At 44.7% G+C, this 17918-nt stretch overlaps 1 protein-coding gene across 3 annotated transcripts in view; it reads right to left on the reverse strand.

The window, feature by feature from the left end:
• Positions 1–6593: 6593 nt before the first annotated feature.
• The window catches only part of SRSF4 (serine and arginine rich splicing factor 4), a 13594-nt gene continuing 2269 nt past the window's right edge, over positions 6594–17918 (reverse strand). Inside the window, exons 1-6 of one of the 3 annotated variants that reach the window (XM_026863458.1) lie at positions 14667–14686; positions 12092–12234; positions 11106–11218; positions 9110–9324; positions 8213–8296; positions 6594–8035 (exon numbers count right to left, since the gene is read on the reverse strand). In XM_026863458.1, coding sequence (XP_026719259.1) covers positions 7252–8035; positions 8213–8296; positions 9110–9324; positions 11106–11218; positions 12092–12234; positions 14667–14680 — 1353 coding nt within the window. In that variant the 5' untranslated portion in view covers positions 14681–14686 and the 3' untranslated portion in view covers positions 6594–7251. Of the gene's footprint in view, positions 8036–8212; positions 8297–9109; positions 9325–11105; positions 11219–11537; positions 11782–12091; positions 12235–14666; positions 14687–17918 lie in introns of those variants that run through there. The other 2 variants (XM_026863459.1, XM_026863457.1) reach the window with 2 other exon arrangements.

Here is a 17918-nt window from a genome sequence, read left to right on the forward strand (position 1 = left end):
GGACGGGGCTGGCACTGGGACAGAGGCAACGGGATGGGGATGAACTGGGACGGAGCTGGTGCTGAGAGAGGGAGTCACTGGGATGGGGATGAACTGGGACGGGGCTGGCACAGGGAGAGGGAGTCACTGGGGTGGGGATGAACTGGGACCGGGCTGGCACAGGGAGAGGGAGTCACTGGGATGGGGATGAACTGGGACAGAGCTGGTGCTGAGAGGGAGTCACTGGGATGGGGATGAACTGGGATGGAGCTGGCACAGGGAGAGGGAGTCACTGGGATGGAGATGAACTGGGGCAGGGCCACTGGCAGGTGTGGGTCCGTGGGTCCCTGGGCACAGCCCCGTGCCTGGTGCTGGTCTCCGTGAGCCGCTGGGACGAAGCCGGACACGTCCGAGGGGCATTAAAGCTCATTGAGGAGATTTGGGAAATGGAGATTGGAATCGCTATTACCGCCGGCACCCAGCGGCTCGTGACCGCGATGGACTGCTGCCCCGCGCTGCCTCCCTCGCTGATGGATTAATGTGAAATATTTCCCCCTCTTCTCTGCATTTGTTAAACTTGTTTTTCTTCTCATCTGAGAATGTTATTTTCCTTTGTATTTGAATTTTGAAACAATAAAAGAACTGGTGGTAGGTTTTTTTAATGATGCTTTGGGTTTTTTTTTGCCATAGTACGTGCAGAAGGAGCACGAGCGGGCCGCAAGCTGTGACAACTTAAATGGAATGGGATTTCAGGAAAATAATAAATGAGATTTGAAATGGCTCATTTGAAATAGACATCATAATATTCTTCATCCTTTGAGTGGAGCACATAAAATACCCGTCTTTAAAATTAGTCAGAAAACAAATACATTTCTCGCCTCATCTGCATCAGCAAGTTCCCGTTACAAGCCTAATTCTGTAGATGCTCTTGGCCGGTGTTTAAGCACGTGCCAGATCCAGGTTTACTTGCTAGGTCCAGGGGATAGTGAGGAGCCGAAAGAGTTATAAGTAACAACTATATTTATTTAGACATATTTTGGGTTTTGTTTCATTAAGTTTTGTTGAGAGATCCCTGTTTAGAGCTTCTCACCCTTTTATCCCACTGCTTTGACCAATTGTTTCAGGACAGAGCCTGCCCTGTGCCTGCCACACAAATTTATCCTTTCCATCCTCGGAGCTCATGTACAGATTGCATTTCCTATGAGATGGGTCTCCCCACCCTAAATCAGATTTTAGGACTCTCTTTCAGTGCATCTGTGTAGACACCTCCATCCTGAAGCTGTCTTCTCTATTGTAATTAGTTATTCAAACAGGAATATTGCTTGGAAATATTGCAGTACTATTGCAGACTGATTCTTCCTCTCTGGCCATGCAATATTATTATTTTTTTTTTATTATTATTACCATTATTGTACTGGTGTCACAACTGCTGCCAGTTAAGTCCCTGCAGTTTCACAAGCCTGTTGTGCCGCACTGTGATTGCAGCAGCTCCAGGCTGGGAAACACTTAAGTACCAGCACCAGTGAGACCCATGAGCTGAAGGTTTTGACCCAAAACTCACACTTTGATGCAAAATTAGTGGGGGAGACTCACTCAGTGACGTTCAGACACTGTGAGACAGAAATGAACATTAAATTATACAGCAGGGACCTGGCCAAGGCACATGCGCATCACTGCCCGTGGCAGGGGAGTCTGGGCATGGCGACCCACGCTGCTGCAGAGACCTGGTGCGATCGCTGCCCTGCCGTGGAGGACACTTATGATGGTTCAGCCCAATTATTGGTAATAAGATGTCCTGGAATGTCCTTACTGTGGAAATTCCTGCTTTGACACCCCAGGCCACATCTGGTGTCAAAAGGTACCTGGGTTGACAATTGTGGTGCCCACCGGGGAGGATGAGCACGCTCACAGGGTGGTCGGCCTTCTCTAGATCTTCTCCTGCACTAGGTAGTAAAACATCTCAGCGCTCCTGCAAAGGGTCGGTGGGGAAGTGATGACACCCATCACCCAAGAGCAGGCAGATGCCCGTCACCCTGAGAACAGACAGACCCAAGTCAATATTTCCATCCTACAGGTAAGGAAACAGGTACGCTCTGTGCAGGCAGCGGGCTGAGGCTTCACATCATCCCTGCCCCCCCAAGGCACCTGGGATTGTGCAGCAAAAGGAGAAGAGGAGATGGAAATGTCTGTCTTACTATTTTTTTCTGCTTTCCAGGCATGTCTCAGTTTCACTTTTCTCTTGGACAAAACATTGAGCAAGGGTGGAATGAGGAAAGAAAAAAAGAAAGACTTTCAATATCCTCACTGCTGGTGCTGTCCTGCTGGATGTCACCTCCCAAAGCTGCCGAATTTGGGTAAGAATTATGCGTAATGCACCCAAAATGCTCAGGAATGAGGCTTCTCTCACCTGGATTACAGCAGGCTGTTTTGTGCCATGAGGGACAGCTCTGCATGAACTGTGGCATCTCCCAAGCTGGGGGTGGTGGGAATAAAGATTTTTGATGTTTGATGCTGCTGTTTTGCTGTTTTAAAACACTGATTGCTGGGGATTGGGGGACAATGAGTGGATATGCCACCCCCTGGGCTGGAGACCTCATGGTGCTCGAGGGCTTTGTAGCCCAAAGCAGCTCTCTTGGGGCAGGGAAAGGGCAAATGTGCTGATGGGTTGGTGATGGAGGGGTGGTGGGTCCAACGCTGTGCTCTCAGGATGAGACTTGAGCATCCCAGACATCAGAGCATCTCAGCTGTCAGCAGCCTGCAGGGATATTTTGGGGGAGGCTCAGCCCTGGAAAAGCAGCAGAGATTCTGGGATCACAGCCAAGATGGGGACACGGGGATCAGGAGAGGCTTGAGGACCCCGAGGCCAGCCCACAGAGCCCATCAGCACCCACAGGCAGAGAGGCTGAAGGTAACAACCATCATCATCTCAGCCTCCAGCTAGGGCCACGGGGCTGTGATGGGGGCTGCAGCTGTTTCCTTGGAGGAGCCCATTCCCATGCAGGCCCCAGCCAGATCAGGGCACAAGGAGGCTGTGGGGAACCCCTGAGGACTTGGTGGCAACTGGACTCACCCACCCTACAGAGGCAGGTGGTGGAAGAAATAGTGCCTTTTGTTTTCTTCATACAAACTTCTATACCTTCTGTAATCAGTGGCAGCAACCCCTTTTATGTGCTAAATCCTGCTTTAAAGCTCATGTTGCTAAAGGCTGCCTTCACTGCCTGCCTTAGTGACAAGAAGCCCCAGCTGAGAGGGAGCAGGGCGAGGGTGTTGGGGCTGGCTTAGCTCAGCGCATTCTGGGACAGCCACAGCCTCCCTGTCACATCCACCCCGTGGGAGCACCACCAGGTCCCCTCAAAGCAGGACACATGGGGACACAGCCCCACCGAGCCGCTTGCTGGTCCTGCTGCCAGCCCTGGGACCTTCCTGTGGGAAGGCACTGGGGTATTTGATGCCCAAGGAAGGGCCAGCCCCCAAAGCTTGGGTGAGGGTTTAATTTTTCACCTTCCTGATGGCTGCAGCTGATGAAATCTCCTCTTCAGGAGGATGATCTCCCCACGTTGCTCCTACCACATCCTTTCTGAGACGATGCCCAGCACAAGCTGTAGTTGCATCAGGTGCGTGTGGTGGCACAGCCAGGTTCCTGGCTTTGTTTGTAACTTCATGTGAGCAGTCAGAGATGTGGCAGCCTCAATCCAGCCAAAAAAAGGACTCATCAGGCTGAGCAAGCAGCTTGCCCTGGGGATGGGGGTAAGGCTGCTGCTGGGCTCACTCCATCACTGCAGCCTCTGCTTAGATCTGGGCACATTTAGGGGCAAACCGAAGCACAGGAGGGTGCAGACCCAAACGTAGCAAGTGCTTAAGCACAGGCTTTGTGTCAAGCATGAGAAGAGTCCCAGGTATTCACTGGGGTTATCCGTGTTGAGGACAAATTTAGCTGGATCACAGCCTCAGAGAAAGGCTTGGTTGAGGTAGTGGGAGCCTGAAATTCAGTTTAGCAACCGTGGGCTTTGCAGAAGACTCTGTCTCTGATAGGTGACCAAATTCTTACTAAAATCCAGAAATTAAAATTCTTACTGAAATTCTAGTGCTTTCAAATAGGTGCTCTAGGTGCATCTGTAAATACTTCAGTGATTTTGTGAAGAGCTGCCCCCATGAGGATAAACCAAAGGCTCCCCCTGACACAGAAGCAGAGACTGATCTCAGGCTGCCCAACTCTTAAATGTTTTTGTTTTTTTAATTAAAAGTTGTTTTTTCTGGCCCTCAATAATTTGCCTGCAACAATCAATCACCTGTTTTGAAAATGGCAGGACCAAAAGCAGGGAACTCGTAATTAATTGTATCAAAACCCCACACTAATGCTCTGTTCACACACAGAAACCTCCCCGCAGGGTGGGCGCTGGCTCCGGACCTTGAGCATCACCCAAGGTGATCACACACACAACCTCGAAGGATTTTTGTCTTTCCCATTGCAGGGAACGTCCCTTACTGCACACAATGAAAATTTACACCTCAGCCAGAAGTTTTCCACGTACCTCCATCTCCAAAGGCCTGTCTTCAGGTATTTAGTGAAGAAATATTTCTCCCAAAAGGCTCACTAAAACCACGCTCACTTCATTAGGAGCAGCCTTGGCAGCCAGACAGCGAAAGCCAGAGTCACTTTTTAAAGTTTTAGCTTAGACTTTATATCATTTGCAGATTTTCTTGAAGGTATTTTCAGCTAATTATACCCTATTAGCAAACATCTTGGCTAGCCTGGTTTGTTTCTGTACTAAGATTAAGCAGCAAAAGGGATTAGAAATGTTATTATGAGATCCTAAGATATTAAAGCACTAAATACATATAGCTGAAAAAGGCTTTTCCTTCTAAAGAAATTAAATATCACTTCTGCAGAGCTTTCTCATGCTGCTGTAGTAATATGACATTTGATAAGTCTGAGCCACTCACCAAGGCCTGACCCCTCTTAAACTCTATGGAAATATTTTGTGTTAAAAGCAATTCTTATGATCTATCACCTTTTCATCTTTTTAATACAGCAGTACAAGTTTCAAATGATCAAATTATACAGAATTACTTGCACCTATGAGTTTAACATCTAGCTGCGAGAACTGCTGTCATAAGTATTGTTAGCAGTTTGAAATTTGCTAAAGTTTTTGATAAAGCCCTAACTTTTTTTTTTTCTTCCCAGACTAAGTAAGAACTCACAAAGTACATTTTGCCTTTTATTCTTTGGGACATTGCTGGCAGGCAGAGCAGGGTGCTGTGGACATCAGTTCTTCATTCAAAGCCACCTGTGCAACAGAAGAGCTTGTGGAAAGTTCAGTTTGAGCAGTTTACTAACGGCCCGAGTCTAAAATTGGGATATTACTTAGGAACATCTACATCACTCCTGCTGGAAGCTGCCCTCCTTCCTCCCCACGTCCACAAGGATGCTGGGGACACACGCAGAGCAGCTCCCCCCACTCTGTTTCCAAGCCCGGAGCTCCTCAGAAGCACATCCTGCACCTTTTATCTTTTATAAAGGTTCCCCCCAAGCACAGTTTTTTTTGTTAGGAGGAAAAACTCCTGAAAAATATGCAGAGAAGAGGCAAGCTAAGGCTGCAGCCTCAACTCCAAATTGCTCTGGGTGTATGAGAGAAGCTGGACTGGGAAAGCAAGTGCTAGGGAAATGCAGTCAGATGGCAGAGCCCAGGTGGGCACTGTAAATTCAGAGCAGGGGGGTTTCTGTACAGCAGCTCCCTTCCAGAAAAGGGCCATACACGAACTGAACCTCCAAACCGTGACTGGAAATCCCCAAGCTACAATTTCCCCCTGCACTTTTGAAGGCCATAAAGACAAATACTGGCTGCTGCGCAGTGCCCAGAGCAAAGGCTCGTTCATGCTATCGAAGTCCATAACATCCTCATCCCACCCGGGTCAGACTAACACCATCCTATTTAGAAAGTCCTGGTTCAGGATTGAAACCCCAAATTCACCATCAGGGATCACGAAATCAAAGAACCACCAGAAGTGAACAGCTGGGACAGCTCTGTGTTTCCCTGCTGAGTGTGCTAGACTAGAAATACCCCTACAAAAGTTTTGTGCTTCTTTCCCCTTCGTTTCCCAAAGGTACAGTAAGAAAGGCCAGCAGTGTGAAAGGGGAAACAACTGAACTGATCTACAAAACCAAGCAAGGAGCAGGAAAGCACGCTTTCACGCCAGCCACACTTACCTCCAGCATCAGCTGTACGATGCCTACAACATTGTGGGACAAACAATTATTTCAGTTGACTTGAGTGAGTTAAGTGGATGAAAAATTTTCTTCCCTGAATTATGGAAGCTGAAGCTCGCTGCATTTCATTTATACAGACAGTGAAAAACAGGCTTGTGACATTCATTATTGCTTCTGGTTCATTTTTCTGTATTATTCTCCTTATTGCAATGTTAAAGCTCCAAACACCCTAAGTGTTTCTAGATAAACGAACTATTTGGTGTTGGTGTGTCATGACTACATTTAATATTAAGTGGCTTTCAAAACTGAAAACCCATTCTCTGTAACTCTTCTGGAAATTCAAGCTTACACCGACCGATATAAAACACTGACAATCACAACACGACTTCATGTAACCACCACCAAATGTCATCAAGCAAAAATAGTCTTTATTCAAATTTCATGGAAACAGGAATCACTGTACTTTGCAAGACAGGGAAAAATAAAATAAAAAAATTTAATATAAAACAAGGATATTGTCACAATACCAGAATATGGAACTATACTTCTTTTCCCTATGGATTACTGCAAGTACCTATGTTTATTTTTCCTTTTGACTGTGCTATTCACAACTTTGTAAGTCCAAAAAATATGAAACAGAAATAGTATGAAACTTAAGACTTAGCACTTCCACTAAATGGCATACATCAAAGGGCATCAATTCAAGGGCAAAGACTGTTGAAGCCGTCATACCTACCTATCAGTCATCACTGCAATCTCATAAACCCACCAAGGTGCAGTGCTCGTTCTCTGCAAGGCTTTTGCTGGCAAACAGGACAGTTTTGGTGCTCTGGGAAGAGTTATATTTAAAGAGAACCTTTCTATAGGATAGAAAATGAGCTGAACAGCCTTGCACCAGAGAACATTGCAGGGAGGGAGCACTGCAGTTAACAATGACAGACATACCATCAGCGTTGTTAAAAATATACAGCATCGACATGTTTTCTACTTCAATCACTTGCGCTACAACTACTAAACATGTACAAAAGATTTTTCCGACCGTTCCAAGTGTGGCTGCAGCAAGGTTAGGATCTGGAGCGAGACCTTGACCGTGATCGGGAGCGTGACCTAGAGGCAGACCTAGATCTAGACTTGGACCGGGACCTAGGCTTTGAGACAGATTTAGACCTGGAACGAGAATCTGATTTGACATTTGGTTTTGACTTGGAAATCGACCTAGACCTGGAGCGAGACACCCGACGTGCAGCTGCATCCTCACCCTCACCTTTGGCCTCCTTTTTGTCAGAATCTGACTTGAGATGCTCCTTTTCTTTGGAGGCTGACCTGGACCGCTCGTGGCTGTCCTTCCTTTTCTTCTTGCTACTCGGTTTGCTGTCTCGCTTGCTGCGCCTCTTGCTTTTCTCACTCTTGCTGCGGCTCCTGCTTCTGCTTCTGCTGTCATCCCTGCTTCTCTTCCTACTTTTCCTTTTATCCTTACTGTGGCTTCTGCTCCTACTCTCATCCCTGCTCTTGCTCCTGCTTCTTGCCTTGCTAATGCTCTTCTCCCTGTCTTTGCTTCTACTCTTCTCCTTGCTCCTACTCCTCATGCTCTCCCTCACCTCTCCCCTGTCCTTACTCCCACTCCTGCTCCTACTCTTTTCCTTGCTGCGGCTCCTGCTCTTTGCTTTCTCATCACTGTTATGGAGAGTGCCCTCAGATTTATCTTTACTTTTGTTTCGGGATTTCTCTGCACTCCTGCTGCGGCTCCTACTTTTATCCTCTTTACTTGGAGTCCTGCTTTTCTCTTTTTGGCCTCTGCTACGGCTCTTGCTTCGACTACGGCTCTTGCTTCTGGAACGGGACACAGACCTGGAAGTGCAAAGGCAACAGACAGCTCCACTTTAGTGCAGCCTGGATTGAACGAGCACTTAGTGTGTATAATGCAGCGGGGAAAAGAAAAAACAAAACAGTGATCCTACTGCAAATTTAAGAGGATGCTTCTCATTTAAGTGGGTAGCCCCCACTTCTTCCAACACAAAGACATACCTGGATCTTGATCTACTCTTGGAGCGACTACTACTGGCACTGCGGCTCCTGCTCTTATGAGAATGTCTGCTTCGAGAGCGAGACCTGGAACAAAACCAAGCAGCTTAACATTAGCACATGCCTACAGAGAGCTTGTGATCCCCTGGTCCTCTGTGGGTAAAACTCCATTTAAAGCACCTTTCAAACAACTGAATGGTAAGAGCATTACACAATACGGTTACAAACTTAAAGATCCTTTCTCCCCACTGCTCATCCCCTGCTGCCATGTCTGGAAGCGACCAGGGTTGCTAATCTGGAAGAAAAATAGGCAACCTTATTTAAGATAAGGAAGTGAGAGTCACTTTCCCAATCAAGTCAGAGTTTGAATACAGTGAGACACTAGGATAAAGCTTTGACTGCAGGCTTTGGTTTCATAAGCAAGCTGCTCTACGAACAGTAGAAGTTTGAGTCTTTTGCAACACCAAGTTCTACCCCAAAATGGAAAAGGGAAAATACTTGGGTGTTGCGTGCTGAAGCTGTTCTCTCAATCATACAAGATCAAGGGGTTTCCAAGCTGAGACAGAACTGTTAGTCCTGGTGCTTCTAGCAGAACACAGTGTTCAGAGCCAAAGTGCTAAAAGCACCTTCTGTTTCACTCTGCATCCACAGCTCCACCTGCCACCCAGCCCCTCCTGCAAGACAGCGAGGCCCCGCACGCTGCCGAGCGCCCTGCTCGGGGACACACACCCGCACCAAGGCAGACACCTCTGAGCAGAGCCCTCATTTCCCTTGCTTACTTGCAGGTAACTAATACATTCTCCAAAATTAGATTTACTGTGAATTTTGAACCCTTCCAAGGTGTTTTGGAACCTGCTGTATGTTCACGTAACCAGGCTGAGCTACATTATAGAGACATACCTCGAATGGCTTCGGCTTCTGGAGTAAGAGCGGCGCCGTCTCGATCCAGGTCTGTCTTCCACTAATCTAATCTTTCTGCCATTTACTTCTGTCCCGTCCAGCTTTTCAAGGGCTCTTTTCATGTCAGAATAGGATTTGAACTCAATCACACCTTCATTTTTCCTTCCTTTGTGTGCATCTGCATATGTCACTTCCCCTGCCTGACGCATATAATCCTAGAGGAAGAGGACAGAATAGCCATTGCCTCAAATCCAGAGTCAGGCTTCCAGGCTCACCCTTCATTTCTGCAACGACACTCACTTCGCCTCTTCTATTCACACAGATGTCAGCAAGGCGTTTAACCAAACAGCATTCGTAGTGCTAACACCAAGGTTTTTGAGCAAGCCAAATAACACACTGTGCTTTCACAGAGTTGGTGTCTTAGAACCAAGGTGGTGTTGATAGTTTGGAGCCAAATGAGAATTTAAGGTCTCCCATCTTCAGGCTAATAACAAATATGGCTCTGGGCTATGAATTTCAAATTACCAAAGTGATTAAAGAAATAAAATGCTTGCTCTCTAAATCACGTTTTCAAAGGTAACCTGGGAAATGTGATAAACTTAAAGGTTGAATATGAAGAGGCAAGAAAACAAGCAGACTTCCCTTCATCCCTTCTTCCCTTCATCTCCACCTAGGTAAGATATCTCATTCTGCAGGAAAAAAACCCCACACAAGTAAAAGCTCAATTTATTCTCCCACTTCATGCTTCCTGGCTCCTCTGTTTCAATTCCTAAACCCCTCTGTTTATCAGGGAGGGCCACTCTGCCCTGCTTTGGGCAAGCCAGTCAGACAGGGCCATCTTTCACCCACTGTGGACTTTGGCTGCAATGGAAACAGGGCACAGAACTCCAGTCCACTCTGGTTTCAACCCAGCTACTCCCATCTCCCAGGCTCCCATTTCACTGAAATGAAAGCTATTCAAAAAAGCAATGCATCCAGTAGAGGATTAATCATGCCATGCTCTACTTACAATTTTTAATACCAGAAGCAAAGACAAGCTATTGCTGGGTGAAGCATTAACAGCAAAAGACATTTGAAGAATCTCAGTACGTACCTGAACTAGTGTTACATATTCAATTACAGACCAGTTTCTACTACATCAAAGTTTGTTTAGAACAAATTTTACACATCCTTAAAAGAGAACCATAAAAGAAAGTGTTCCTGTAAGAACAAGTGTTTTTAACCATTGCTGCTAAGTTTGACAAGGAAACACTTTTTGCACCTACTATTGAAATTCTGCTCCTTGTCCTGCCCCCTCAATCCACGATGCCGATAATCATGAGTCAACACTTCACCTCCAGCATACTCAGAGGTACTGTGGGCTACACAGTGTTACCCAACACTTCCACTGTTGAGAATCATGTTCCATCCTTTGAACTTAAGAAAATACTAGCAATTGGTAGAGGTTTTGCGTGATTGCTCATTCTGGGAGTATCCTTTCCCTGAAACTCTCTTTAAACCAGCTTTACACGGTGTGGAAATTCTTAACGGGGACTGTGCAAGAATAATGCTATCTCTTCCAAATAGCTCTAGCATCTTACAAGTTGATGAGTAAAATACAAAGTGACAAGGTCAAACTCCTCCATCTCTAGTGAATCCTACCACAGGCATGATTGAAGTCTGTTTTGACAGGGCTTAAAGATAAAACACATCTGTACGTGATGTTGGTTTGTGTTAAGGAAGAAAGTTATTCTCCCACTGTCCAGTGACACCAAGCCTGCAGGTGCAACTCCCAACATGGCATTAATGATTTCATATATACAAATATGCTTCCATATTGACTTAACGCACGTATTACTTCCAAAATCTACTTGTATGCATATGAGCACACAGACTTACTAAAAAAGCTGGAGTCAAGAACACAGGTGTATACCAGTTTTTCTCGTTGAAATGGAAGCTAATTTTTTTACCCTTTGTGCTCTTTAATAGAGAGAGGGTAAAGAAAGGGGCCCCATACCTTAAGATCTTGCCAACTGCAGCGGCTTGACAAATTTTCCACAATCAATCTGTATTCTGTACGGGTAGGAGGACCGTACTTATCTCTTCCGCTTCTTCTATAACCATATCCACCTTTAGGAGGTGACAAGCAGACAGCAGTACTTCAACTAGGGCAATGGAGCGCTCGCTCTACATCCCCGACGAAAACTCTTCTGCCCCGCATGTTCGCAAATACATTAAGAATTCACCCACCCGCTAGTCTCATTCCATCCCCCTTGTATAAAATGTTACAAAGATCCAAAGCATTAAAAAAAATTTACTACAAGCACATCATTAAAACAATGCACATAATTATAATTGCGCTACAATTAACATGCAATTAAATTTAAGTTATTTTTAAAACAGTTTGAAAGAAGAAACCAAATTAAGCCAGTTTACTAATGTTACTTACATTGCTTAAAGGCTTTCTGAATATCTGACATGAATAAAGCTTTTCAGGCACCTATTTCAGATTAATCTCATCTGTCTCTAACCCTTGGGATCCTCACCACCCGGGTCTAATAGGAAAAGGTTGCGGTCGTCACATGGCTTCCTTTTTTGGTCAGCCAAGGGCCACAAAGGTCAAAGAGCCACTCATGGAAAGGTAACCCAAGGTCAGCAAATGGAACGGGCAGTCATCTTAGCCTCAAAGGACTCTTTTAATTAAAACATTGAGGTCTTTGTTAAATCTATGTTAAACATCACATTGCAAATAAACCATTCAAATAGTTAAACGAAAAGATAATAATAAAAATGGTACAAGAAATTATGTTTATTAATTTATCAATTAAAATAGTTTAATACAACAAACAAGTTAATAAATATTCAGATCAAGTTACATTTACAGTTACAGAACACTATTCACAACTTCATAGAATTTTCTTTTAAAATTACTTTTTTTAAAAATGAGCAAAAAAATGTTTTATTTAAAATATGTCATGGATACAAATGCATATTAGTGCTTACTGCGTCCAGAACCGTAACTGCTGTCACGACGTGGGCCTCTGGCATGCTCAACGATCACTCTCTCCCCACAAAGATCTTTACCATTTAGCTCATAAACAGCATCATCTGCATCTCGCAGATCATCAAACTCAACAAAGCCGTACCTAGAGAGAGGAGGGAGAAAAAGAATCACTCAGAAGGAAGTGAACCCCAGGTATCTGTGCTCAAAACCAACCCGCATCCCACGGTGGGTTTCTGCAGAGCCCAAAGAACGTGCTGTCCTTCAGCTGGGCATCGCTTGTGTGATGGCTACTGAAAGGTTCAGGGCCACTAAACACGGTGCTATGCTGCTTTATTCAATAAATTTGCTCAACGGCAGTGAGGCTGAAATAGCATCTGACAGATATTACAGTATATATCTTCCACAGATTAGGATTTATCCTGATTTTTGAAGAGTGCTGGGTTCATTCCTGGTTCTATTATGAAGCTATCTTAACTCCTACATGTCAAATGGAAACACTCGTTCATCTCTGCAAACACAAGCGGTCTGTACACCCTGCATGAAAGGTCCAACAAGAAAGAAAATAGAAAGACAGGTCAGGAAAAGGGATTTTGTTTTAATTAGACTCATTTTACTCTTGACTACGGACAGTACTGACAGTTTGGGTAAGAAAAGCAATGGGCTCATGCAACAGGAGAGATCTTCCACCTACTGAGGTACCTGCAGATTACCATACACTGCTGAGGAAGTGTTTTATGCCCACTCTATTCCCAATAACCTAGCATCTTGGAGAGCATGGCGAGTCCAAACCTTGTTAAGGGACATAAAATCCAGCAGCAGTAATGAGGAACAAGTTCTCTTGGCAAAAGAAGAACGCCCCTGCAGCCAAGAGGCCTTGCAAGGGCAACACGGGGCGCAGGTTCAGAGAAGAACAAAGTTTAGTGTTTGAAAAAGTCTGCTGCACTAGCCTTGCTCAACACTTGGAAGTCATGGGCAAATTAAGCTCAAAAGGAAGGATACATATTGAAAAAAATATACAATGCTTTCAACATTCAAAGGAACATTTTGGCATCAGTTTCCTATTACCAAAAATGAACACAATACAGAGACAAAAACTTGCAGACCACTGCTTGCCTGAAAACTTAAAGCCAGCGTTTTCAGTTTAATCTTCAGAGGTGCCAACATCAGGCTGCTGCAAGTGCCTAATTCCTGTTGGCTAGAGATCCCAGAAGACTGAGCATAGGGTTTTAAAATAATTTCTTACAGCTGGTGCTCAGGGACAAGCTGGTGACTTGCTTATGATTGCAAAGCAAATGCACTGAAGCAAAACTCAAGCCTGCGAATTTCTAACTTGACAACAGTTAAACAGCTGTTTAAAACCGCTACTGTGGAGATGCCCATTATCCCAATGGGTCAGGAGAAGAGGACAAAAAGCACTAAAGTGCTGTTTATTGGAGTTCAGAGTCTACCTGCAGTTGAAATCCCTTCTCCTTCAGTTACTGGATCCAGGCTCCAGAGTCCCCCAGGCAATAGCTGTGGGTGCTGCAGCCCCATGCACGACCGGGAGCCTCTTTTCAGCTGCAACCTCTCCGGCTGCTGTAGGCAAACACATAATCCTGAACTCGGGTCTTAGCAAACCACAGGGAAACATTTTTGTGAGTGCTGGTGTTTTAAATAACCAGAAGAACAAAGCCCTGACACAAAACCACTGTCCTCCTCTTTCATATCACTCCATTTTTAAGCTTTCTCACTACCTCCCCCACCCACAGCTTCGCTGTGTAATGGTACCTGTATTAATGAAATAATTAAGAATGACTTCAAACACCACAAATAAGGTGGCTGCTTTTTGCACGCAAGTGCTGTAGTTTCATGGAAGAAACAAGCACGATTGATTTATAACAATCACAGTCATTATAAAACCATTCAAATCTTAACTTTCTTCCCTTCAATTCCAAAACCTGACCAAGTGAGTGCAAACGTTTAAACGAGATCTCACCCAAAAAGCTGTTAGTTACAAGGTGAAGTGCCTCATACATGCCAGCACTTTCAAGACAATAAATATCCAGAAATTTGAAGCTAGAATAATGGAAGAAAATATTAATTCAATCAGAGCACAGCACTGAACTTGTTCTTCCCAGAAGTGTAGCCAGAAAGAAGTTGCTTGGGGGGCACCCGGTCACCCATATCACCCACCAGACACCTCCGGCAGCGCCTTGCTGCCCAGCACCACTGGACTGACACCAGTTCCTCCACTTGGCCTCCCATGGGAATTTGCTCCCAAGATGGTCCTACATCAACTGGCCAAACTGTGTCTGGCCAGTTGTGCCAAACTTTGTCTGGCCAAACTGTGATGGAAAGCATTAACGCTGGGTTCTTCTCTTTACTCATTCCAAAAGTAAATGCTTATCATTTACCCTATGCTATTCATCTTTTTCATCTGGGAGTATGTAAAATACAAGTAGAATAAGATATTACTCTGATGGAAAAGGAAAAAGCAAAAGTTGCAAGAAGAAAGTTCTAATTTCTTTAAGACAAACAATCAAGCTCATACAAACCTTGAGATTACTTGCATTTAAAGAATACTAAAAATCATACCTCATATCACTCATAAATGAAAGTAATACTGATCCATCTGTTAAATATGTATAATATTGCACCATATGACCTAGAAACATGAATAAAAAACCTCCAGAAGCACAGTTTTACACCATGGAAAGCCACAACTGCTGACACAGCCTTAACTACAGCAATCTGAACCTGCTGTGATGACAGCACTGCAAGTAAATCATCTTTTAAATTCTACTATTACTACTTCATATGTGGCATAAAACTACTTACTAAAAATGTCAATGCAGCTTACTTCAGTGAATGTGAAGCTACACCATTTTCTGTTCAAGTATCAAAAAAGGAAAAACTACAGGAGTCTGTCCTTATCCCAAGCAATTCCAATAGACTGAGCCTCCTAAATGGTTTCTTTTTGGTTTTTAAATCCAAAGTGAAAAGTGTAATTTTCTAAAATTGCTTAACACCTGAAATAAAAGGCAGATCCACATCTTTCTCCTCCTTTCAGCTGCTCCCCTGCCTGCATCACTTTTGAAGCCCACTGGATCTTCCCAGCTGGCTCTGCAGCCCCTCTCCATGCCAGCCCACCAGGACCAGCACAAAGCCCCCCTCTGTGGCATTCCCCACACACCAATTTTATCCCACTACTCATCAACTGGGCTGGTGCTGGAGCCCAAAAGCACAAGTCCTCTGCACCAAGAAGGAGCTCAAAGCTGCTCTCCCTGCCTGTTGCCAACACAGGCCAGAAACCCATGAAGTTTAGATGGGTGGCAATCTGGCTGAGCTTGACCTGCGGCTCCAGGGCCGATTCAGCAGCTGCTTTGCAGGTTCCCAACAAAGAGAGACCTGCAACTCTCTCCTCGCTCTCCTCTCAACAAATCATATCGATAGTTTGGCAGCTTTCTGGATTTCATATTATGCAATTGCTTCGTACAGACAGATGCTCTCAAAGTGAGCTCACGGCAGCCCCACCGCTCCTCCCGCGTCTCTGGATGAGCGAGGTCAGGGCAAGCAGGTGTCGACACGAGCAGCCGCAGAGGAAACGTATGAAAAACCGATTCCTGGTTTTAGCTTTGTTTGGAATAAAGAATACAACACTTCCAGCCCTAAAAAAAACCCAACAAACTCTCCTGCACATTAACGTGTAGATGGCTCACGATCCACTCAGGCTGCCTGCTCGAGCCCTCCACTCGCCCCCACGGTAGCGGCAGGGCCGCCGGCAGCGCCGCCGGCAGCACCCTGCCTGCCACCCCCCCTGCGCCGAGGAACAGCCAGGAGCGGGGCCTTATCGAGGAAAAGCATCTTCAGGCTGCTTGAAACAAAACATACATAAGTGAGTCGCTGAAGTTACAACCTCAAAAAAATATTTGAATTTCAATACTTAACTAAATTGTAAGATTCGGTCGTGATTCTTTTACGTTTCTGCACTAATGGCACCGTTGCTGAGAATCTCTGGGCTTCTAGCACAATTGAACACCTTAAAGCAAAAAGAAATTAAAACCTCACCTTATTCACCCTAATACTAGCAAAGAAAAAAATAATCTGCAAATCCGCTGGAATTAAAACCCAATTCATTAGCAGGTCACCTTACCGTCATCAAGATATACTGGGTATCATTATGCTGCGACACCAACTTAATTTTTTTTTTTTTTAAATACCAACTGCTCTAATTAAAGTTACTGGGCATTAAATGTTTTGGTGGAGATGGTGCAGGGATATCAAATCACTTCTCTCTGAGCAACAAAGACAGACTTTGAACCTAGCTAGATGAAAGAACTGAAGTTTGAAGTGTTTAGTTTTGACCTGCGTTCCTCAATCTATTGGAGAAGTTACATCCCTCTGTCTTGCAAATATTTTATGAGGATGAAGCTGTGAATTCTGGGAAGCTGGTCAGGGTGATGCAGGACAGGTAAGCACACAGGTAGAACTATTTTTGAAGATAGCGAGACTGGAGACTGGTTTCCTCATCAAAGAAAAGCTTGCAGCTCTTAAGTTATTTATTACAGCTAGTTTTTAGCATGCTTTCAGAAGATAAAAAAAGCAGGCTGAAAAGTCCAATTTTCTGGTCACAATACATACACTACTGCCATGCACAGCTCTGGCTGTCAACGCAGTTCTGAGTAGGAAAAAAATAACATGAAAATTATGAGCATACAATTAGAAATCGCAACTTGCAACGGAGAATCCTACAGAAACCGGATTTTTATTTTCCCCATCCTTCTCTCAGGTAAACATTGCTTTAAGCCTTTGAGTTGCAAGCTTAAATTACAGTTAGCAGCAAGCGAGACCTAGCTAAGCTTTTAGGACTCCACTGTATCACATTGCAGTTTCATCCTCTTGCTCAAGCATTTCAGCTTAACTGCTAGAACACCAAACAGCTAATCTCCTGCCAGTTGAGCATGGAAGATAGTCCACAAGTTTCCAGATGAAACTGAAAGAATCTCTCAAGTCAAACCCTGTGTGGTAATTTTTAATTATTTGCTAGGCACTACTAAAAACAAGTTGTGGAGAAAGGATTGCAGGTGAACAAAGCAAACCGTAGAGGACCCCGGCAAAAGTGCAGCGTGAGGCTATCCCAAGGAAAGAGACACAAAACCTGAGAGCTCAAGTAAATTTTCTGTCAAACCAGAATTTAACTACAAACCAGCAGTAGGCTGTTGAAAGACCTTCAGAATATAAAACTAAAAAAAGGAGTTAAATTGTTGAGTTAATCCCAGAAATACAGACTGAGCTCTATCTAACCCACGACCAAAGCAATCTGCTGCAAAAGCAGCAAACAGCAAGGTGAATGACAACTCAATTACATTATCTGAAGTTTCTTGTATTCCTTCCATTATCTGCAACATTTGAACTCTGTCTCCCCCAAGTGAAGTTATGAAAATGACTTTAGCTCTGGAATAAAGAGTTTGCACCTGGATTTTAGGTACAAGCAGGCTGTGCCCTCCTCCCCTCTGTATCTGTTACCCTTCATACTTAGGATGCCACAAGCTCAGGCTGCTCAAGCACACCTGTAAGCCAACTCTCACCCACACCACCTTCCCGCAGACGATTTCTAATTGCTGAGCTGGGATCGTAGGGCTGGTCCTTGGTAGATATTTTTCAATAAAATTAAGATGACAAGTCTATTAGACACATCAGCCACGTAACTTGGCAGTTCTACATCTGCTAAGAAAAAGTCCGGCTGTTTTTTTTGTTTTTTTTTTCTCTCTCCAGCATCCATCTACAAAACATAAATATTTGATCTAGAGGCTTTAAACACCAGCTGGAAAAGCCCCCCTGCCCCCC

This window comes from Athene cunicularia (genome assembly GCF_003259725.1).
Source record: "Athene cunicularia isolate RWA chromosome 23 unlocalized genomic scaffold, athCun1 chr23_part2, whole genome shotgun sequence".
Classification (NCBI taxonomy): Eukaryota; Metazoa; Chordata; class Aves; order Strigiformes; family Strigidae; genus Athene; species Athene cunicularia.